Genomic DNA, 24,759 nt, shown 5'->3' on the forward strand with positions numbered 1-24,759 from the left:
CAAATGCAGGGACCATAGAGCCCCGCTGTTGCCGTCTGGAGCGGCCCCGGGCTCCAGCTGACTGGCACCATGGTGGACCTGTATTTCGAAAAAGCGAACTGTGGAGCGTCTACACATGTACTCTTTCGATTTAGTATTTCGAAAGGGAGCAATCTTCCTGATACGGGATCAGGGTTTGGATTTCGAAGTCTGCGCCCTGTTCTTTTGCTTTGGTTTCGAAAGATGGGTTTACATACATGGACGCGTCTCCTGCTCTTTTGAAAAAGGGCCACTTATTTCGATTTTTTGTGCATGTGTAGACACAGCTATTGTGAATAATCCTGTTGGCCTAAGCAGTTGAGAGAGTTTTTTCAGCACTGACGTCCAAACGGGGACGGTGCCTGTAAAAGTGGAGAGCACCATCTAAACTGCCTTTTCTTCCAAAGCCTGTGGAAACTCCTATGTGATAATATGGTATAGATGGGACAGAATGCATTCATGAGACATGTTGGTCATGTTTACACAGCAAGTTGTTCTCAAAATAATTTACGTAATTTTCATGCAAATTGCCCAAGTTATTTTGAAATTCCTTATTCCAAATTTGGTGCCATCCAAATGGCACCGAAGTTTGGAATTAGTGGCTGTTCCAACAGTTCCGTTACCCCGCATACTGGAATACCACACTCAAAATGGCAGCTGTATTTCAAGCACGGGGAAAAGCTGCAGCGTGACCATTTCACAATACATTTGTATCCCAAACTATCAGTCGCCATGTAGACATAGCCATTGAGTCATGGAGGTTGAGCCCGAAGAGCAGACACTGCAGAGGGCATGCTGCCTTTCAAACCCAGAAGATTTTCCACTACTGAAGGTCTTTCTGTGCTTTGTGAATTTCATCAGAGAGGTCTCAGAACACAGGAAGGCAGGGAAATCATTGGCACCCTGGTTACCAAGATGGAGGAAGTTTGAGGCCTGTATTTTTACAAGGGGGCTTACACTGTACAAAGATGCCTTAAGATACTCAGCATTAGGACTGAGACCATTCACATTCCCATGCGTACTTTTGCTGAAGTCTGGATAATCTTTTAAGTCTCTTCCTCAGGTGCCAGTCTCTGCCTTTTCTGTTCTGGCACTGGCTCCTCCCCTTGAGGATAAAGTGAGTCAGAAATTCCCAAAGTTGAAACCCAAGAGGCTGTATGTCTGTGTATGAAGCAGAATAATTAGGGGCCTAGTTAGGGCAGTACAGACAGTACATAGATATTAGGCTATTGAAATATGGTTTACTATTACAAGTGATATATTGCAGTAGAAAGGTAAGTAAACAAAAAAGTGCAAATTATATCTTTTCTAAAAGTGCCTTTAATTTTTTGATGCATTCTCTATATCTTAGTTGAACCATCTCTGCCAGCCAAACTTAGAACACTTTTAAAAGTAGTAATGAGTCACTCTGTTACCTTTTTCTTGGTTATGCATTCTTATCTCAGAAGGCGTTTAATGGTTAAGCTGTTCTCTCTGGTAGTAATTACCTTTTTGTGGTAAGAAAATATATGATTAGACTGAACACTGCAAATTTATTTTGCATTCTATTCCTTCACCCTGTTATGCCAGAAAGCAGGAGAGTAATAATTCATACTTGGAGCTGTATAAAGTGGAATGCTTCTATGGAATTACGCAACTTGAATTTGTCTAAGCAAAACATGGCTTAAAGGTTTAAGATTAGAAAAACAGAAAATGACAAATGGAGAAAATTACCAACCCATTGTTAATCTTTGTACGGAAGTGAATCTGTTAGTATCTTTTTGTTTATCAGCTGTAGGTAACCAATCAGGGTTAAATTATTCACTTAGGGCATATTGTTAGGTTTGTCTTCATGCACCAGCTTTAGGACAAATTCAAGTTTTCCTCAGTCTCGTGTAGTTTCACTGAAGTCTAGATAATCTTTCGAGTCATTTTCATCTCCAGCATCTGTAAGTCCATGAAATCAGTGGAAGTGCATGTAAACTGTATTCGACATTTAGTTATTCCAAACATATTTTACTTGTTGCCGATCAGGAGATCTGAATTCTGTTCTAGGTGTGATAGCAATTTCTTGTCTGACCTCCAGCAAGTCATGTGATGTTAGATAGTGGTATCCCTCCCATGGCTACAAACGAGGTGGGAGGGAATAAGCCCTTCCCCTCCCCCACCTACGGGGGAAGGGCTGATAACAGTTGTAGGGATTAATTTAAGGTGCACACAGGCTACTGCTAAGATGGCTCCATCTTCCCCCCACTTGGCAGAAGAAGTGCAGGAGGAAGACAGATGGAACCATGGCTTTGCCTTCCCTTGTACGTTAGACAGCAGAGCTGGCTGGTCAGACTACAGTGGAGCACCTTCCAGACCTTAAAGAGGCTTTGGTTTTGGACTTCTGCTGAAAATAAAGTAATTTTTAAAAATATTAAAGAGTGATGCATTAGGATTGTGCTCCCAGCTGCCATATTAATGCAGCTGAGACTGAATAACTTCTGGCAGTCCCCTGTGTGGTACAGTTATGCACTATCCTAAGTTAAAGCTATGGTTAAATGCTACACTTTAATTACTGATCTCTCTGTGTCTCAGTTCTGTCTGTGTCTGAAAATAGGGATAATATTACTGCCCTATCTCACAGGTGGTTTAAGGACAGATCTTCAAATACTTGGGAGACGCTCTGATACTACTGGAAGGGGGACCCGAGAGAGCCCCCCAAACATTCTTTTCAAATGCAGCAATGTCTTTCAGAGAGGAACTCCAATTGTGTCATTTATGATTTGAAGTTAATGGCTGGATATGACAGTGTTGCATGGGAGCACTGGCAGGTTTGAAGCAAATTCAAGTTGGAGTAAAGCTAAACTAAGTGCTGGCACCTTCTATGTAAGTCTCTGGGACAAACTCAGTGATGTAAATAGCGGCAGAAATGGTCTGCTTTTTGTGTATTTTCTCTCATCAATCAAGGTCGGCAGTTCTTGTCCTTTGTCTCCAGCGCTCTTGTTGAGTGCCTCTTCCAAGCAGACACTAACCTTCCTCATGTCTGTCTTCAGCATTTCAAACCACCTTTTTTCGAGGTCTTCTGTTTGGTCTTTTTCCCATGACTCCTGTAGCTCTTGAACTCTTTGGCCAACATATCCCACATCTCATTGTCTCACATGACCCGGCCATCTCACTGGATACTGGCTCCTCTTTTCTGTAAGGGTGATTTCCTGCATCCTGGTTTTAGTAAGCAGCCTATCAGCTCTCATCTTTTACAGTATCCACCTGTACATTCTCATTTCAGCAGTGCTAAGTAGGTGTTCTCTCTTCCTTGTTGGCCAGCATTCTGACCCATACATGCTGGTAGACTTAACTGTGATCTTACACCCATTGTTTTTTATTTCTGTGTCGGGGTCAACAGCTTGATATTGCATAGCTGATGCTTGACAAAATTACCAGGCTTAGTGATGGACACCTTGTTTGTGTCTGTGGGGGGTTGATGTCATTCGTGTTTTGGAAAAATTACCACAGATCTCAACATGTTTAGCATGGACACTTGATAGGTTTGGTCATTATCCATCCTCTGTGGAAACTCGTTTTAGACTAACATTCATAGCCATAAGCCTCGACCAGCTGATCTTTTATTCCTCGGCTCATGTTTTGTCCCCCACTAGCCTTTTCAGCCAGAGAGCCATTGCGAGTAGTCCATGTTGCTTCTCAATCTGCTCTTCCATGATCACTGTACAATTTCCTAATGTTTTTTTTAAATCTCTTATCATCAGGAAGCAATTGATCTGGGGACCTACTAGCAGCTGAACTGCGTGTAATGAAGTGCCCCATCATCTTTATAAAGTGTATATTAGCAACAGTCAGGCCCTGGGCTCTGGCTACCTCTAAGATATCTTCTCCAGCTTCAGTTCTGGTTCCAAAGCCTCATCCTCCTTAACAATTGCTGTAGCTGTCACTACCATGTTCCTTCTAATTTTCATGTCCATGTGCAGAATTAATTTTGTTATGTGTACTACTATGGAGATCATGTGCAACACATCACCTTCGTATTGGTTCACATAACAAAAATCCATTCATTCTGCACATGGACGATCGAGGTTGAGGTGGGGCTAAGGGGTTTGGAGTGTGCAGGTAAGGGCTCAGGCTTGGAGGAGATGAGGGCTCTGGAGGGATTGCAGGCTCTGGGGTGGGGCTGTGGTTGAGGTGTTTGGGTCACAGGAGGGGGCTGCAGGCTGGAGCCTAGAGGTTTGGAACAGGCTCAGGGCAGGAGGCTCAGGTAGAGGTGTGAGGTCTGTCTGAGAATTAGGATCTTTGGAGGGGACTGGGATGTGGAGAGCTAAGGTGGTGGAGTAGGCTGGGGCTCTGAATTGGGTTATGAGGTCTGGGAGTGAGTTAGGGATTAAAGGTATGGGAAGTAGCTCAGGGCTGGGGCCAGAGGTTGCGGTGCAGAGTGTGTAACTGAGGCAGTTCCCATCTGGTTGTGGTAGGGAACAGGTGGCTCTTTGTGACCTGTGCTGCCCCACATTAACCTGCAGGTACTGCCCCACAGAGCTCACACTAGCAGTTTCCCTCTCTCCCCTGCCAGGAAGAGCTGGCCCAGAATACAGGGGCTTTATGGGTTGCACTGCCTAAAGCCCCTTGTTAAGGTGGCACTACTGTGGGAGTCGTAGGAGTGTTCCTCTCCTCTGGCCCCATCAGGGAGTTGCCACAGCCATGCCATTGCAAGGGACTTATTAGGCAGCTGTGCAGCTTAGAAGGAAACCTAGTTACTGTGTTCTCTCACATGTTCATTGAGATCTGCTCCAATAATCAGATGCTCAGCTTGAGGTACTTCACATAGCATTTGGTCTAGAGCTACCTGGAATTCATATTTCTCCTCAGCTGGACAACCTGTCTGTGCTACGTGTCCACATATAACATTAAATATATGCTCTCTGTTCACTGCTGTTCTAAGTTTCATCAGCAGGCCACTCTTCTCTCATATGTCGAGGTACCCTACCATGTAATATTTTTACAATCACTTGTATTCCTCTGTGCTGCAGATTCATGATAGATGTGTTCCCAATGCATTCCTCTATCCTACTGGTTCATGATAGATTATCTTGTAGCCCTCACTAGTGTTCATGGATTTCAACTTCTTCCATTTTGTCTCCTGGATTTAGGCAATGTGCACTCTCTTTTTCAACATGTTGATTACTTCTCTTGATTGCCTGGTTGATTCCACTGTCTTCCAACAGACGTGGCACACAATAGGAAAAACAGCTAACGGACAGGTGTTAAAATACCCACCATCACTCTTGAATTACCTCCATTGCCAACAGCTACTTCCTGCTGCAGCAGGGTTCGCAGCAGCCCAGTGTGAATTTACCCCATCTTCCTCTTACTCACTTTGGAAAAGAGTGCCAAAACAAGGGTTTATGAAAGACTATGAAGGTATAAAATAGCAGGAGGGTTATTCTGACTTCACTGTCAGTAGCGTACAAGTAGCTGTTCTGTTGGTGTTTGTTTTTATATCCAATAAGAGTATTTGAGTGGGCTTTTAATGTATTTTGTTATGAAGGGACTATTCCCTTTTATTTCTTCAATATACAGAGTAACCTTGCCATATTGGTCCATATATTCTTTCCTCATGTGCAGTTCACTAGCTAATATATCAGTTACCAGCATTTTTGATCTCCCTGTCTTTAACTGAGACATCATAAATTCATATTGCTAAAACACCTTCATCTACAGGGTGGTCTAAGTACCAGAAATGAAATGTGCCTGTCTTACCTACTGTACTACCCGAGGATCAATCTTACCCGATGTGCAAGTATTCCAGACATAATGGAGCAGCTCCAGTTTATTGGCGTGAAGGAAATTTATAGACCAGTCAGGTAAATCATGGAAATGTAACTATATGTATACTTTGTATTCATTCATTTTGGTCTGTGGGATCATTGCACACTCACATCATGTAATTTTTGATCCCTTGTATTAACATAGTTGTTGTCTCGTTTAGTATTTCTGGCACTACTTGAATTAAACACAAAAAATGCTACTCTTTCTAGCATCTAGTGTCTCATAATTGTTGCACTTCTAAAAGTGTGCTTTGAGTAGAAAAAATGATGCATTGCTGACCATCCTTGTCGGTCATGAGGCACCTCCTCCACTGGTACTGAAAAAGGTTTGATGGATAGTGTAGACAGAACATTATTTTCAATGTTATTACAGAAAGCCTGTTGGAACTGTTACTCTTAATTCTATGCTAAGATCAGTGATCACTAGCAGGTAAAACTCAAGAAGGGGTTGAATGTGGTCTTTTGCTGACAGATGTTAACAGTTTGTTACAGTGTTTATGGGCCTAGTGCTCAGCATGAGCGAAGAACAATTTGGAAATATTGACAAGAAAGGGTGATAGAACAGGAGCGTGGTGCAGTGCAAGGGATGGAAGGAGGTGTGGAGGAAAAAGAGAGACTCAGGACCATGGCAGGATGCAAGAGAAAGTGCAGGGAAAGTAGCAATGAAAAGGATAGGAATAAAGGAGATTGGAGGCATCAGAAGAGACTGAAACAGGATGGCACACGAGTGAGGCAGAAACAGAAAGGGTAACAAAAAAATGTATTCCGACAGAAAAAGGTGCTGCTTCGGAGACATAGCCAAGAGGCAGTGCTCTAGAGCAGCCCACTCAGGTACAGTATTAGAAAGTTTAGGGGCAAAAGGAAGAGACAAATCAAGTGAGGTAAGGCAGAATATTCATTCCAAGAATCTTACCTTTTGTCATAGGTGTGCATTGTTCCTCTTCAAACCATTGCTGACATGAAATTTAGGAGGGTGCATGCTGTATACACTGTGCTTGATTTACCAAAATGCATACATAGGCTACGTCTACAATAGCGTTCCTCTTTTGAAAGAGACATGCAAATGAGGGAAATAAAAATGCAAATGAGGCACAGATTTATGTATGTGGTGCCTCATTTGCATATTCTTCTTTTGAAAGAGCTTCTTTCAAAAGAAGAAAAGCAGTGTAGACCTAGCTCTTCCGAAAATAATCCCCATGTTGGAAAGAACCCTTTTTCCTCATTCTTTTCTTTTTTTAGGAAGAAGGGTTCTTTTGAAGATGAGATTTACTTTCAAAAGAGCCACATGTACACTGCTTTTCTTCTTTTGAAAGAAGCTCTTTCAAAATAAGAATATGCAAATGAGGCCCCATATATGTAAATCTTCTTTTGAAAGAAGCTCTTTCGAAATAAGAATATGCAAATGAGGCCCCATATATGTAAATCTGTGCCTCATTTGCATTTTGATTTCCTTCGTTTGCGTGTCTCTTTCGAAACAGGAACACGAGTATAGACACAGCCATAGTGTTGCAAAACACAAATGTTGGTAGGAAGACAGTAAGAGATGAAAAAATTAAAAGACTAGTAACGGTTATTTTTTGTCAAGTTTCCATTAACGTTTTCCCTAAGTAACACATTGTTACTATTAGGAACACCACCACAATCCAGCTACAGAGAGGCTAGTAGTTCCTTCAATTCAGGCTAAATAAGAGAACAGATAAATGCCCCTTCCTTTAGTGACAGTTGCAACAATGGAAAATTATCTCCCAAGGACTAGACTACATGTGAATCTTGGCAGTGGCTGAACCATGTGGTACAAAGAGTTTCCTGGAGGCCTCTTAACAGATGCAGAGGTGTATAATTGAGTTGTTAGAACTGTGTGGTGGGAGTGTGGGTTGAGAAGCAGCAGAAACCTCAGAGAAGCAAGCAGAAAAGTAGCCAAAAGGCAAGGAGACAGTAGCCGTGTCTACACGTGCACGCTACTTCGAAGTAGCGGCACTAACTTCGAAATAGCGCCCGTCACGGCTACACGTGTCGGGCGCTATTTCGAAGTTAACATCGACGTTAGGCGGCGAGACGTCGAAGCCGCTAACCCCATGAGGGGATGGGAATAGCGCCCTACTTCGACGTTCAACGTCGAAGTAGGGAACGTGTAGTCGTTGTGCGTCCCACAACATCGAAATTGCGGGGTCCTCCATGGCGGCCATCAGCTGAGGGGTTGAGAGACGCTCTCTCTCCAGCCCCTGTGGGGCTCTATGGTCATCGTGTGCAGCAGCCCTTAGCCCAGGGCTTCTGGCTGCTGCTGCGGCAGCTGGGGATCCATGCTGCATGCACAGGGTCTGCAACCAGTTGTCGGCTCTGTGGATCTTGTGGTGTTTAGTGCAACTGTGTCTGGGAAGGGCCCCTTAAGGGAGCGGCTTGCTGTTGAGTCCGCCCTGTGACCCTGTCTGCAGCTGTGCCTGGCACCCTTATTTCGATGTGTGCTACTTTGGCGTGTAGACGTTCCCTCGCTGCGCCTATTTTGATGTGGTGCTGCGCAACGTCGAAGTTGAACATCGACGTTGCCAGCCCTGGAGGACGGGTAGACGTTATTCATCGAAATAGGCTATTTCGATGTCGCTACATAGAAATAAGCTACTTCAAAGTAGGCTTCATGTGTAGACGTAGCCAGTGAGAACAACCACTAGGAATATAACCCTGAGACAAAGGCAAGAGAGAAAGCTTTTTGGGTAGAATGCTGGCAGGAAAGGACTTGTAACACTGAGCAAAGTAACTGTTTCCTGATGTTTGATTCCTGTTATGTTCAGGGATAGAGGCCTCTGCATATGTTCTTTGTCAATAAACAAGGATTGAACCAAAGCAATAGTTGACACGAAAAGTTTCTTGTCCTAAAAGAAGCCACGTACAAGGCCTTCAATATTGGCTGCCTGATCAGGTCAAAATTGGTAGAGCACCTTTGTTTTACTGTGGATTCTATCCACTTCAGTGCACGACGGATATTCAGTGTGCCTTCATAAAAATATCATGTTTTCAGCAACTACGGGCCTCTGTTAGACATTCCTAAATTCCACAGAATACTCAGCTGGCATGTGTGTGTGGGATGAATTTGCAATGGGTGGGGCGCTCATAAGGTTAAATGATGTACAGGTTGAACCTCTGTAATCTGGCACCCTTAAGACCTGACCAGTGCCGAACGAGAGAATTTGCCGGACTATGGGAGGTCAGTATTGTCATGCTGCATTACCAACACTTCCACTGCTTAGGCTTTGCCGACACTACAAGCTAAAATCAAATTTAAGGCAGTTAGTTCGAATATACCACATGACTGTCTTCACTGTAAATACCATTAGCTCAATTTAGGGAGTGCTAATATCGAGATTACAATATCACCATTACCTCATGGGTATAGTGTCAAGCTTGAATTCAGAAGTTCAATTAAAGGCCAGTGTGGAAGTGCCACACCTTAAAATCAAATTTTGTTAGCCTCCAAGGGTGTCCCGTATGTACCCCACAATGCCCCTCAGTGCTCCGCTCCAGCCACGGCTCTCCAGGTGCGCTGGAATTGGGTCAGAGGAAGACAGTGAATTTCAAAGTAGGAGCAGCAAGCCTGTGGCTATGGGGTCATGTCTGTATGAGAGCCTGAGAAATGTCTGTCTGTCTTTGCTAATAGTGCTGTGAGCACATCTACCTACCTCAGATAACCCTGCAGGGAGTTCGTGGTTCTGTCTTTACACTAGGTTCTTTCTTCTGTGCTTCCGGGCGCCAGCCACTGCCCATGTAGCAATAAGGCTGTCGTGGGGGGGTCAAGCTTGCATAAGATGCCGAGAAACTTCTCAGCAGTTTACATTTGTGCATGAACCCCTTGCCCTCTCCCAGAAGCGTCACATAATCAGGGTCTTGCCCACACTCAGCCACATCACATGGGTAGTCCCTGACCTATTAAAAGGATGTGCCTGCCCTTTGGTGCTGACCATGCTGCCAGGCAGCACCATGTTCTAGTTTGCACACATTTAGGGCTGCAAGGGTGGACAAGAATTTTGGGAACTTGCTGCTGCTGGTGGGAAGTCTCCCCCCGGTGACTATGATATTCTGGGGCTTTCTGCCACCAGGGAGAAGTCTCCCCCAGCAGCTAAGATAGTCAGGGGGACCACTTCAACTGGCCCGCCACTGAACCCTCCCCCATGCCCCTAGTAAGGGACCAGTGGTGCTTGCAGCCACCAGGGTGAAGTCCCTCCCCAGTGGCTAAGATATTCAGGGGCTCGCGGCCCCTGAGGGAAGTCTCCACCGGCAGATAAGATAGTCAGGTGTACCACTTCAACTGGCCCCCTACTGAACCCTCTCACGCCCCCTAGTAAGGGACAGTGGGTCTTGCTGCCACTGGAGGGAAGTCTTCCCCCAGTGACTACTATATTCTGGGGCCTGCAGCCGCTGGGAGGAAGTCTCTGCCAGTGGCTAATACTGTTGCAAGGACTACTTCAGCTGCTTCAACATTGCAACCAACTCTGCAGCCACAGACCACAGAACCGCCCCCCCCCCCCCCCAACACACCACCACCAAAAATATTTTCAGGAGCTTGCTGTCCATTGCAGGCACCTGCTGGTTTTCACTAACATCTCCTATCTGTCTGCATGCTTTGACCCACCCCCAAAAACACAGGCGGGGAGGGCCAGTTGAGATTCCTATTTCTGTTACAGGATCAGTGTATGATATTTCACCGCCATCCCCCGTGTTGGCAATGTCTGTGTAATGGAGAGGGAAGACAAAAATCTTTTTCCTAAACTTTTCTATCCTCTTTCTTCTAACTTTGATAATACAGTCAGGGTCCCCTTATTGGCTTCACTAAGACTATATCAGCTAAAACAAAAGTTTCATAACATATTGTTAGTTTTGGAAAGAAATTTTCTAAAAACAACCATTCATCATCATGATTAAGTTTCTACATTACTTTTAGACAGAAATAAAAATAAAGCACTTCATAAACATCCTTCTGGATCTGAGCATTTGATTTCAGCGAGACAGCTTTCAAGATAAGCACACTTCTCCAGGAGTAAGAGACACTTGGTCTTCCAGAAATTAAAGTGATAATATCTTTCCAGCACAAAACAACATTTAAGATTTTCATAGTTAGAAGAAGGGGGAAAGAAGGTTCTTAGAGAATTATTGTGAATAGTTTTTTTTTTAAAAAAAGTGTGAACATTTTTTAACATATAAAGTGTTCCTTGCAGTGTTGTGAATCCAAAAAGCAAAGCTGAACATCAGAAATTGCAAGTGATTATAAACCAAAAGTGAAAATGGTCCAGTACCCAATAATAAATACCTGTCACAGATGATCTAGGTTTATTTGCTCCTGCATCTGTGCAGGGGGACTGGACTTGCCATCACAAGGTTCCTTCCATCTTTACATGTGTATGATTTTATGATGTCAGGAAATTGTGGGGCTTGCAGAGTAAAAGGTGGGTCTGTTGATGGTATGTACTGGGGCATTGATGAAAGTGGACAGAGTTAAGATTGTGTGGGCAACCTTAAATGAGTGTTTCCTGGTTTTCAGATGTTTTGAGTTTTGCTGTACTCAACACTCTGCATGGGGAAAACATACCACCATGCAACCATAATTCTGTGCTTGGATAGTTTTCTGCCACTGATTACAAATTAAGTGTGTCAGCTTCAGAATTAAATAAAAATAGTGATTGTATGCAAGAATAATAATCAGTTTGCCTGTGTGAGAAGGGTATTGCATACACCTTTGCTTATGAATGTTAATAACAGTGGGCAGATTTTTTCTTTTATTCAGGACATGGCCTTTCATTATCAAGAGCCCAAAACAATACAAAAATCTCTCTTTTGTGGATGCAATGAACAAGTTTAAATGGTCCAGATCAGAGGGTCTCTCTTACAATGAGCTTGTTCTGAGACTGCCGGTGAATGTGAGATGCTCAAAAACGGACAGTGCAGAATGGTCGGTAAGTCTAACCCTGCATTACCTGTCCAGGTGCTATTGAAGATATAACAGTGCTCAGAGCACAAGAGAGCCTTCTCTGACAGAAGCAAATGGGAGTTACTGTTCTTGATTTGATGGGAAATAAGTAGTTGCTTATATGTCTTTCCCGCCACTTGTCATGGCCTGTAAGGAGCCTTTCATCATCTCTGGGCCATAGGTCAGGCAGACTATGTCTCTCACTATAGGAGTTGGTCTTCTACCTCAGTGATGAGGTGTGTTAGTAGGTGGGAAAAGAAATTCACATTATTCACCATATTTTCTCTGTGCCCATGTGCAGGATTTCAGTCTTCAAAGATGTTCCCTTCCGATTTTCCCTGAGCGCTAAATTCACTTAGAAATGTAAAGTAAAAAGTAACCCTCCACTGAGTTAACAGCAGCTCAAAGTGTCTATTCACATTTTATCAGGTCCTCAGGGAGAAAATAAACAACCTGGCTACTGAACTTCCATTGACAAAGCATCATTAGAACACCCACGTATCATTCCGGGAGGAGACACTGAAAAAATAAGTGTGCATTGACACTGTACTGCAGAGCAGACCCTATTATAAACAGCTCCAGGGATCAGTTCTTCTCTATATATTTTCAGTACTGTAAGGAGACAGCAACTTTAAAAAGAAAAAACAAAAAAAAACAAAAAAAAAAAAAAAAAAAACCATCAAGCCATAGGCCCATGCATTTTCAAAGGCATAAAAATTGTGTCCTAAGCTACTGGATTTCTCATTTTTCGTGAACCACCTTTATTTATTTCCAGTAGATTCATGTGTCGTTTTAATTCAAGTTGTTGCTCATTTTAATGGGGAGCCCACTGTAGGAAACATGGACCAAACAATGCACACCATTCCCCATTCTTATGTCAAAACGGGCAGACAGGGAGAGGGTTGCAGGAGCTGTGTCACAATGGCATGAAGATCACAAGGAGGACTCTCTGAAGGTTATACTTCAGCATCATTATTGCATGCAGTGGTCCCCTCTGCTCCACTCTCCGAGGGAGATGTGCGAGTGAGAACAGCATGAAACCTGCTGCTCCTGAAGTAACCATGAGCTAGGTCTGCAAGGGGACTTAGGCACTCAGCTCCCACTTTTAAGCACCATTTCCAGTCCCCGCAGTTACCAGTAGTGTATGTCTACACGAGCCCCCTCCTTTTGGAAGGGGCATGGTAATGACTGAGTTGGGAAGATGGCAGCCATGCATGATTTGAAAGCACCACTTTTGAATCGCACACCGCCCATGTAGATGGGGGCTTTTGAAAGGACTGCCTGGACTTCGAAAGCCCCTTCTTCCTATTTAGTTTTAGGAAGAATGGGCTTTCAAAGTCCAGGATGGTGTCCTCTCAAAAGGCCCCCATCTACATGGGTGGTGCTCGATTCGAAAGCAGCACTCTCAAATGGCGTGTGGCTGCTATTATGCTAATGAGGTGCTGCATATTCAGCAGCGCCTCATTAGCATCTTCCCTACTTGCTCATTACCTTGCCCCTTCTGCAAGGAAGGGGCTAGTTTAGACGTAGCCTTGATGTTTAACTCAATAGGTGCCTAAAATTTTTTGTTGTGAAAGTTCCTTTGGTACCTAACTTTCTGCCTCTGGATATGTGCACTGCTGCCTTACTCAAGGTGTCTGGATACCTGTCTTCTGTTTGAGCCCCAAAGACAGACGTCCTTCTGTCTGTGGGGCTCAACCCAATGGGCATGCTGAGAGACTATCGAGTGCCATGCAAAACAGCCAGGGCGTGGGAGGGAAGAGGGATGGATGGTGGTACTGGATGTGTTAAAGGAGGCCCTTCTGCCTATCTTTAGCCCTATGATTCGGGTACTCACACAGAGGCCGTGTCTACACAAGCCAAAAACTTCGAAGTTGCCGTGCAAATAGCCATTTCGAAGTTTACTAATGAAGCGCTGAAATACATATTCAGCACCTCATTAGCATGCGGGCGGCCGCAGCACTTCGAAATTGATGCACCTCGCTGCCGCGTGGCTCGTCCAGATGGGGCTCCTTTTTGAAAGGACCCCAGCTACTGCGAAGTCCCCTTATTCCCATCCGCTCATAGGAATAAGGGGACTTTGAAGTAGCCGGGGTCCTTTCGAAAAGGAGCCCTGTCTGGATGAGCCGTGCAGCGGCGAGCTGCATCAATTTCGAAGTGCCGCGCCTGCCCACATGCTAATGAGGCACTGAATATGTATTTCAGCGCTTCATTAGTAAACTTCGAAATGGCCATTTGCATGGCCATTTCGAAGTTTTTGGCTAGTGTAGACATAGCCAGAATGAGGAGATGCCCAATTCAAGTGGTCCCTCTGCCCATGGGGAAGAAAGTGTTTAAACTGGATTCTCTCACCTCTGAGGTGAGAGCTTTAACCATTGGGCTATAGAGAGAGAGATTTCTTCTTTCTCTGGCCCAACTGATATGTAATTGAAGTGGAACAACTTAAACAAGTGCAATTGAGAAATACCTACATCAGACTATCCCCACCTTCAGATGGTCGGGAGGGAATTGCCCCCTTCTTTGTGATGTTGCCCTTAATGAACTGACTGCAATGTATCTGTTCTGATTTACACCAGCTGGGAATCAGATCCAGAGCATATTAATGTGTTGATTTTGACAGCTAGAGAGGAGGAGGCACTGCTACAGTACAAATGTTACATGCTAACCATTCCTGATGCAACCACTGGACTACTTAATAAAATAGAAACTACCTATCTGATATCACAGAAAATCTGATAATTTTCAATATTTTTTTAAACTTTAGATTCAAGGCATGACAGCTATACCTCCTGAGATTGAGAAACCATACAGGACAGAGCCAGTAATATGTACCTCAGAGTCATCTTCCTATTTACATTGCTGTGTATTCCTTAACCTGCTGTTCATTGCATGTGCCATTCTCAGTACAATCAGGAACAGCTGTCCCTCTGTATAATAATTTAATTTTTTCATGCATGTTCTGTATGCCATGCAAGTTCAGATATGTTTACACTATTGCTATTGTAGATTTATTTTTTTACATATTAAAAAACCTAAATTTACTAGTTAAAAATAAAATGTTTCTTCTGAAAACTGTTTATTTTGTTTTATAATGTATAGTATGTATAAAAAACACCACTGTATGACATTACCAAAATTGTTTCCCCTGCAGTTTTGTTATGGCTTATCCTTGAACATTACACAATGTTTCTAGAAACAGGTCTGTATCCAGTAACATTAATAAATGAAAATGTACATAGTTCATCTTATTCAACATGGGCTGTGCTGTATTATTTTTGTCTTGGTTCTTGAGACATGTAAGCGATGAAGATTACTGATGTAGGGCTTGATTCTGCAAACACTTCCATTCCTAAGTAACTATACACACCATGGCTGGCTGTTCCCTGCTGCAGTAAAATTCCCAAGAGAGGGCTTTTGGGGAAGGATTTTCTTTAGGAAATCCTGCGCACACTCTTTCTTCATAGTTCCTTTGAGGGAATGTAGGGTGCAGGGTTTGTCCTCCTTGGAAAATAGTGCAGGGCAGAACCCCAGGCATCACTGTAAAAGCCAGAACTATCCATGCAGAGAGATGTGCATCTCGTAGTGCTGCAAATGCTGGCCAGGCTAGTGAACAAAAGGATCCTTGTGGAAAACAGTATAGTTTTTCACTCTTGAGTGGACGGGCCCTTCCCTGGTCTGGAGCCCTGTGGAAGTCCCAACTAGCTCTAAGTGGCTCACATCAGTTTGGTTCACTGCCTCTGTGGCCACTGATCTTCACAGGGCTGGAACTGTCTGATCTGTGCACTAGATTCCACAGCAGCTCACACTCTTTGTGGGAACCAGAAGCTAAGCAGAGACTCCCTCAGCTGTTCTGCTTCTCTCACTGTCCCAAAGCTAAAGCCAGAAGTCTTACTAAAAAGCTTTGCCTTGTCCCTTTGTCTCCTAATCTGGCTGTCTCCTACCACTGTGGGGGATGAGATGTTCCAGCTTCTTGTTGGCCCAGAAAACCAAATCACCCTTGTTCAAATCGGTACATATCACCCATGTTCAGAAGCCTTCCTATTGTCTTATGCAGGAACTTTCAATCTATTCTGTCCCTGCCCTGGTTCTAAGAATGCAGGGAAAGCATGTTCGGAAGCTCTGGAAGTAATTAGGTTGTGTGGTCCATAGGATAGCACCCCTAGATTATACCTACATTGCAATAAAAAACAACTGACTGACCCATTTCAGCTGAGTTGGGCTTGGAATATGGGATTATAAAACTTCAGTGTAGATGTTCAGGCTTTGATGAAAGCCTGGGCTCTGGGACCTCACAAGGGAGAGAGGGTCCCTAAGCCCAGGATTCAGCCTGATTCTGGTTCCCTACATTTCAGTTTTATAATCCTGCAGCCCAAAACCTGCAAACCTAAATCAGTTGAGGTAGAACAGTCACAGGTGCTTTGCTGCTGTTCAGGCACACCTTTAGAGGTTCAATATAGCATTGCAGGAACTGATAAGCTCCAAAAAGGTTTAGAGTAGCTTTGAATCATAGAATTCTAGGGCTGGAAGGGACCTCAGCAGGTCATCTCGTCCAGCCCCCTGCTTGCATTGGATCAACCCCAACTAAATCATCCCAGCCATGACTATGTCAAGCCAGAACTTACAAACCTCTAGGGATGGAGATTCCACCACCTCTTCTGGTAACGCTTCTCTTGCCTGGATCCTAAAATGAGAGCAGCTATCAAAAAGGATGATGTCCTATCTCAGGTAATAACCTTTCTTTTGTAAGAAAACTAGGATTGAACCTAACCATCCTCTTCTCTGCAAGGTAGGTGGTAAAAGATGGAGGAATGCATTGCAGGACTGCTAAGTCACCCCTGTAAAGACCCGAAATGATGGCCACAGTGAATACAACTTCCTAATGAAGAGAAGAATGGAAGAAAGGGTGAGAAGATGAGCGTACCAAGGTGAACCAAAGCCAGATTTAGGCTTTAGGATATGTGTAGGGACCTATATTTAAGGCTGCCTCATTTAAAATAAGACATTATAGAAAGCATTCCAAAGAGAACTTCTCTGATGCTACTTCTTGGTGACAAATGGCACTCAGAGGGAGAAAAGAATCCTAATCAAATGCCTGTGGTATTTTAATGTTGGCACTGGAAAGTTGTTGTGAAAGTAATCCATGGACACTCTGCCCTTTCCACACAGCCAGATAAATCACTAAAGCTCAACATATTTTATTCCCCTTTATTCTTTTGGAAAAGAGAATATACAGGTTGAACTTCTCTAATCCATCACCCTGGAGGTGAGACAATTTGCTGAACCACAGGAGGTCAATATTGTCCAGCACATTATCAAGACTTTATTTGCTTACTGGGCTCTTAGAAGACATTTAGGGGTAAATTAGAGCTCAATAACAACACAGAACACTGAGAGCCCAAACTGGTAGCTGGAAACAAACGTTATAGGACCACTGGAAACTTCACCACATCCATGATAAGAGGTCATCCAACTAACTAAAATCATGCTGGAGTATGGTTGTTGCTGGAGGAGATAGTTCTGGATTAGAGAGGTTCAACGTGTAGCATGAAATGAGAAATGTGAATGGATGCTGTCGGTGTCTTGCTAAAAGCAGTGTGCTCACTCACATTTGCTAGTGGATGTGTGCCCCTGGCTTCAAGCCTATATGGACTTGGTTTAAAATACGAATAAATAAAGCAGACATATGGTTATTTTCCATCATGTAAAATAAATGGCTACTTTCTGATCACATGCAGGTTCATGCCTGAGAGGATTTTCATTCCATGGACACTTCACTTAATGGTATCCTAAGAAGTGATATTATTGCCAATCAGTATGGTATGTTATGATGTAAAATCAAGCAGGTTATCAACAGGTGTTTGTGAGAAATAACTGTCAATTTACCAGGCAGCAAGAGCTTCTGTATGTTGTAACAGATCTGCTTTTGCTTTTAAATGTCTAGGAAGGATAGCAATGGAAAGTTAGCTTCACTACTAAATAAAACATGGGTGGGTGGTACAAAAGCTGGATAGAGCCAGACAAATATCAGAAGAACAATATGGACAAAAAGTATAAGTGAGTACCACAGCATCGAGGAAGTCAAGGTAGGACAAATATATGCAGCAGTGGCTCAGCTGTCTTGTCCTGGAACACAACCAGCTTTCAAAAAGGAAGGTACAGTTTTAATGTCTATGGTTTGTTGAATTATTAGCTTCTACTGAAGCGCGTGCACACACACACACACACACACACACACTTGCCAATATACAGCTACCTGGAAGTTTTACAATAGTTGTAGTTAAATGAGAAATGCAGTAAATATTGTACTTAAAACATTCTGTGCAGGGAGGGAGAAGTGTGTGCAGAATACTGACTGGTTGAAAAAAGTGGGATATAGAGTACAGACCATGAACAGAGAACTTCTTGACTAAATCTGTTTCTCAAATGACGTTATGATCAAAAAATCTAGTGTGGTAATTAATGATTGGAAAACTTCAGTAATGTCTCAAGCAGACTATAAATCCCTTCCAGCTCTGTATCTGTATGTAATCCAGGGTGCAAACATTTGTATTTTGGAAAACAAGCAGAAAAACATTCTCCTCCATCAGACCCTATGTGAAATATCTGTCAGCTGCACTCCACCTGAATCCTCCAAGTGAAACATTATTAATTTCTGTTACGGTGCTAGTGCCTAATAAAGATTGTGAGTAATGAAAATGTAGCCCATCCTAATCACTTGGGATGTGCAGTTCCACAGATGTCTAGAATTCTTATTTGAAAGATTGTTTTTGTTTTTAACAGGCTGCAGAGATGTCAACAAGGTGACATGCAAAGCTTATGTAACACTTCAATTATTGCTCCATTAAGAAGTCTGTCATTCCCCATTCCTTCATTGTTGCAAGTATCTGTTGTGTGACATGGACACAAGCCACATGTGACATGATTTAATCACAGTGACTTCCATGCAAAATGCAAATTGATGTTTTGAGCGAGTAACCCATATATACCCATAGTTTGAAGCCAACTGGTATGTTTTGATGGTTCTATGCCCCCTTCTCTTGGGACAGTTGTCCATTTTTTAATTAACCAGCCTGGCTGGTTTACATTTCCAGTTTTTAAAATAGAGCTTATCTGTTATAATCAAAATGTCCAAAATGGTTAAAGGGAACATATTTAACAAATAACATAACCTGAAGCCAATATTTGTTTTTAACATTCCATCATTCCTTCCTCCCACACTCTCCTGTAACTGAGAATGCAACCACACAGACTTTGGGGCTAACAATATTAATTTCAGAACCTAGGACAATCTCCATTCCTCCTCCCATGCTCGTTACATGAGAGCATTCTGGGGACAGTATATTGCTTGCACAGTGAAATGTACTAATTCTGTCGGACAGGCTGTGTATTTGATGCAACTCTTCAAAGGAGAAGGAGCAGGAAAAGCTGTGAGAGACCGAGAGAGTAGAGAAGCTGGAGCTGACTTTCAGGAAAAGTAGGCTGGACTCCAGCTGGCCTACTCATCTGGCAGGATGGAGGATTGTCTTAACGCTAGGGACTCTCTGATGATTAGTAATCCCTATCTTTTATGTGGAGTTTTCCATCCCCAGATCTCAAAGGAGATCACCTTTCTAGCTTGGCACCCTTGGCAGCTGGTCAGTGTGGGACAAGAGAATTTGCTGAACCACAGGAGGTCAATATTATCCAGCACATTATCAACGCTTCCACTGCTTACTGGACTCTTAGAAGACATTTAGGTGTAAATTACAGCTAAACAACAGCACAGACCACTAAGATCCAGGACTAGTGACTGCAAACAAATTTTATGGGACTGAGGGAAACTTGGCCACACCCACGAGAAGTGGTTCTCCAGCTCACTACAATCACACCAGATTACAGATGATGTTGGATGAGAGAGTTCTGAATTAGAAAGGTTCAATCTGTATTATTAAATGAATGTTTCTTATGCCTGAGTCTCCCTGAATATTGATTTCTGGGTGAGGGATCTCCTGCAATAGCTGAGGACATTTGAGGAGTCTTGTGCTGTGTCAGCTTGCAACTGCGCTGAGGTCTGACTCCCAGCAGTCTGTATGGTCCAAAGAAAATAGTGCAGTACAGCAGAGCTCTCCCCTCCCCACCAAACTCGACCACAGCAGCTGGATTCACCCTTCTCCCTACACTCATAGTGCAGGAGTGGAGAATAATGAAGATAGGAAGAGCCTTGGGAAATTTCCTTTCTTATAGGCTGCAGACAGCCACGAGTTAGGCCTATGTGGATTTGCCAATGTGGAAGATGCTAGTCAGAGGGGGAGATCAGGGACCTGCAACTTGTTGTGCGTAATTTTTACATTTCAAATTGACTTTTCACCTGTAAATGGTGCACATGGGAGATGGCACAAAATCCATAATTTGAAAAAATGGTGATTTTGAGGCTTATGATGCATGATTTTTAAACTCTTTTAAAACTGATGAAATTATAGGTAAGATGCATGTGAGGAACACTGTAAATGGTGAATCTGCAAATTGGTTACTTGTTTGTATGTTGTTTCAGTATTTTAGAATTCTTTTTAGTTTCACTGGCTACGTCTACACTAGCACACTACATCGAAGTAGCCTATTTCAACGTAAGAACATCAAAATAGGCTACTTCGACACGTATCGTCTACACGTCCTCCAGGGCTGGTGCCATCAACGTTCAACATTGAAGTAGTGATGGAGAACGTCGAAAGGAGCCGCCCTGGAAGGAAATGCAGAGCGTCCACACACACAAGTGCTCCCCGTCGAAATAAGGGGCCAGCAAAGCCCCAAGCCACTCCCTTAAACGGCCCCTTGCAGCCACACTCGGCCTGCACAGCATGAGATCCACAGAGCTGACAAGCGGTTGCAGACCCTGTGCACACAGCATGGATCCCCAGCTGCAGCAGCAGCAGCATCCAGAAGCCCCTGGCTAAGGGCTGCTGCACACAGTGATCAAAGAGCCCCTCAGGGGCTGGAGAGAGCATTTCTCAACCCCTCAGCTGATGGCCGCCATGGAAGACCCTGCTATTTCAATGTAGGGGGACGCGGATCATCTACACATGCCCTATTTCAACGTTGAACATCGAAATAGGGCACTATTCCCATCTTTGGATGGGAATAGCGATTTCAACGCCTCGCTGCCTTTCAACTTTGAAATAGCACATGGCGCGTATAGACGCGACACGTGCTATTTTGACATTGTGCCAGCTACTTCAAAGTAGCTGGCTAGTGTAGACGCACCCACTGTGAGTTATTTATACATCCAAAGTTCTCTTCTATATTCATAATTGCTTCTCCTGTTCACCTGCTCTTTTTCAAGGTAAGAGAAATCTATAGTCAATGCGAAAGTGAGAAGTCTAATGAAGAACCCTATTCCTTATTGCTCAGTTCCTGTGTAGTCCTTTACGATGCTTGTGCAAGGAGAGTGAAAAATGCTACCATTCTGACAGTAGTATTTAAGTCCAATTTGCACTAATGTAAATGGCCACAAAAGTTACAGTGCAATAGTGAATTGTACTCAGAGTATCTAAGGCTATAAATTACACTGGAAGATATCTCTTTCTAAACTACCTTTCACAGCTTAACAAAACATTCTAATTCATAATCTGTATGAAGCTTTCTTGGAAAAGTGTGGTGATCAGTACTATGAAATTCTTCAGAGCCCAAGCTGTCATTTAAAACACTTTAAACTTTGAGTCCTTAAGACTTTGAAGATTACCTTCTAAACGTAAGCTAGTGTTGTCTTCCTAATCTGTAGACAGACAGAACCTGCTGCTTAGAACTTTGCCAAGGGGTCACAGAGTGGAAAACGACCAGATTGTTGTCCGCTTTTATTGATATTATGCAAAATTCCATAGGACTCAATGCAGATGGCAAAAATGGGTCAAATTCTCTTTATTTCAATGCACTCAGACAATTTGCTAAAATAATGTGCTAAAACTCCACTTGGAGTTTACACTGAAGCAGACCATACTATATTGCTAAATTCACAAAGTATCATGAGGATTTTGACTATATGATATCTATTGAATTTTAGGGCAACAGCATGTCTGAAACCATTATATGGCTTCTTGGAACTGTAAGACAGGCTATTGTGCAGCCCACACTATGAACTAATCAAATGCTTTTTTTTTTTATAATGAAGGCTGCTAGAGCTGCATTATGAACACAATCTTGCTTCCATTGAAGCCAGTGGGAATTTTGCTTCCTAGATGATGAAGGAAGTTTCTGTAGGTGACCTCTTGCCGAAGAATTATTTACTGTTGCTTTCTTGGAAATGTGTTGGTAGGATGTTTCAGGGCACTTAGAGCCATGACGATGGGCCTTTTTAGTTATTTTTAAAATACAAAAACATAAAGCACCTTACGGGGAGCAGGCCTATGTCTCTGACCTATTGAACTTTATAACCAACCTCACGAAAATCAAGTGACAACACTCCTGAATCAGATGGAAAAGAGGGTCTGTCACGGTTTCCTTGTGAGGAAAGCACTGTTTAGAGAATTCTTGGGCTGGAAACGTGTGGTTTTTAGGGTAGGCAAGAAGGGCAGAAATAGATGTAGCGTACAAACAATAGAAAGAAACAACCCTCAGCTCCAGGATGCCATTTGAAGAGGGCAGGGGGCACCAGCCTGGCCTGCCGGGATGCTACTTGCTCTTCTTCCCCTTCTCCTAACTATCAGGGAGAGAGGGAGGGGAAAGCGCTCAGACTGACTGTGTGCAATCCTCTCACTCATTGCTGGCGAGGGTGTAAGCCACACACCTGGGCATGGTTCACTGCTCCATGTGGTGGCCCCTAGATCACTTACAGAGTGAAAGAATGAGTCTCACTTTTGCTGAGATGCAGTTGTCTTCTAGCTCCAAGTGGAGAAACTCCTGCCCTAAACTCTAGGGGTCCTGCATTTGAGTCTGCCAGGGGTCAGTTACACAGGGGGCGAGCAGAGGAGTTATTCACCCAATCTGTGACTTCCCCCCTCTGCCTCATAGGGAAATGGGAGCAAGTAGCGTGCTGGGATGTACAGCCTGTGCCCGAGCCTCAGCTTAGCAGCTGGCTCTGAATCAAAGTGTCTTTGTTTAATTTGCTGCCATTTATTTTGATGTTTTTAACTGTTACTATACTGTCTGATTAAGAATTGAAACAAACAGCCCCTCAAGCATCTGTGATGTCCTGCATCAAACAATGTAGCCTTTCTTAGCCTGCAAAAGTATTCTTTCTTTTTGTTATCTTCACCCTGGCTGCATTGATACTGTCCATACCGAAATACCGTTAATGCCAGCTAAGTGGGACTGGGCAGAGCAACAAATGGCCAGGAAGAATGGCTCCTCCTCCGCCTGGACCAGAGACCGTCAGACTGTTCACACAGGTAAGCAGTGGCCTGGGCCAGGGCAATTTTTTTTGTACCTGTTCAAATTCTGTGAGGGGCAGATAGGGGGGAGTGCTTGGTTGGGGAGGGCATTGAGCGGGAGCGGGAGAAGGAGGAGACTGGGTGGGATAAAGGGTATGGAGAGAAGAAGGAGGGAGCAGCCGGAAGAGTGACATGGTGGGAGAAAGGAGAGAAGGTAGTGGTAGGATAGGTCCTAGCTCAACTCTTTTCAGCAGCTGGATGGGAGATTACATTTGCCTGGTGAAAAGAAGGCTGAGGATTTGGTTCCTTCACTCCTGGGGATAGAGGGGCTGCAGGTCTGGTACATAAAGCTGACACCACCATGCTGCCTCAGTGGAACATTTTGCCTTCTTGGTCCTCTGAACCAAATGAGTGGTGGTATTGTTGTTGTTAAAGGAGCAGCCAGCCTGTCTTTTACTGACAGGATCCAGGTCCCCTGGCATTTCTTATTCATTGTCTGAGGTGTTTACTGCTATTGCAACAAGAAACACAGGAAGGGCTCAAGCTTGTTTGTAGAAAAAAGTGAGAATGAGATGGCAACTTTTGCAGTCTGTTTCCAGTCGTAATGAGAGGTCTCACACCTTGTTTTATTGTGTGAAGAAAGGAGAGTGATTTCTCAATTAGCTTTAACTGGTGCTTGCCATTATTTGCTCCCCAGGAACAATAAGAGGCGGGGCATTTGCAAGCTGACTGCATGTCAGCTTTCTGAGAGAGAGAGAGAGGGAGAAGTGTCCGACATTTGTTATTCCAAAATTTAGTGCTTTTAATTCAAGTACCTTCTGCATGTCTGGCACATGGTGCAATACATGCTCCATTTCGTTCAGAAAGAAATGGCAGAAAAGTGGAGGGTTTTTCCAAACATAATTTGGGTTCAGCGATTTGGTTGGAAGAGGACAAACACACAGGGAGCAGGGGCACAGAGATGGGAAGGGAGGAGGGAGACAGCAAGGAAGGGGTATGGACAAGGGAGTACTGCTTCTCCAAAGGGAAGCTTCACGCCTGCGAACACTGCCCTCTTCATAGCAGAGGAAGTTTGGACAGTGCCCAGCTTCTTTGTCAGGCACAATTATTCATCAAAGGGGAATGCCATACCAGGGATGCTCTAATAAAACATCTGTGTTTCTGTTTTGGTGCTTTCTCCATGGCCTCCCTTGTCATCATTGTGCATGATCATCAATACTTGCTTTTAAACTAATGTCTTCTTGTACCGCTCCCTCCCCTGTTTTTCCTTGTCATGAAGTCCTATAATGCTGAATTTGGGACATCACATTTACATGCATTTCCATGGCAACAGATTGTGATTTCCCGCAGTACAAGGTTTCACTGCGAGATTGGTGGGCTGTAAGGGAGAAAACTCTGAAACAGAAGCAATACCTTAAAATAGCCCAGGGGATTCAGAGAGCTACTGCAAAGAGAATTGCCTCTTTTGTAAATGATCCCTTCTTTTTCATATCCCTCATGGGGCGAAGTATATCACCCTGTAAATACCTCCAGCCACTTCTATCCTAGTGAGTAAAACCAGGTCTACACTACACGGTTAGGTCAATGTTGATCCAGCTGTGGATGAGTCTACAATGGAATTTCACCCCCACCAGTATAACTCCCCTAATTTCAT

At 43.6% G+C, this 24,759-nt stretch overlaps 1 protein-coding gene across 1 annotated transcript in view; it reads left to right on the top strand.

Moving 5' to 3' along the window:
• MOXD1 (monooxygenase DBH like 1) overlaps positions 1–14,974 on the top strand; it is an 82,672-nt gene extending 67,698 nt beyond the window's left edge. The window contains exons 10-12 of the mRNA XM_074988760.1: positions 5,707–5,849; positions 11,584–11,752; positions 14,531–14,974. Of these exons, the coding sequence (XP_074844861.1) occupies positions 5,707–5,849; positions 11,584–11,752; positions 14,531–14,701 (483 nt within the window). The 3' untranslated portion in view covers positions 14,702–14,974. The remainder of the gene's footprint in view (positions 1–5,706; positions 5,850–11,583; positions 11,753–14,530) is intronic.
• Positions 14,975–24,759: the final 9,785 nt, after the last annotated feature.

Source organism: Carettochelys insculpta, chromosome 3 (genome assembly GCF_033958435.1).
Source record: "Carettochelys insculpta isolate YL-2023 chromosome 3, ASM3395843v1, whole genome shotgun sequence".
Taxonomy (NCBI): Eukaryota; Metazoa; Chordata; order Testudines; family Carettochelyidae; genus Carettochelys; species Carettochelys insculpta.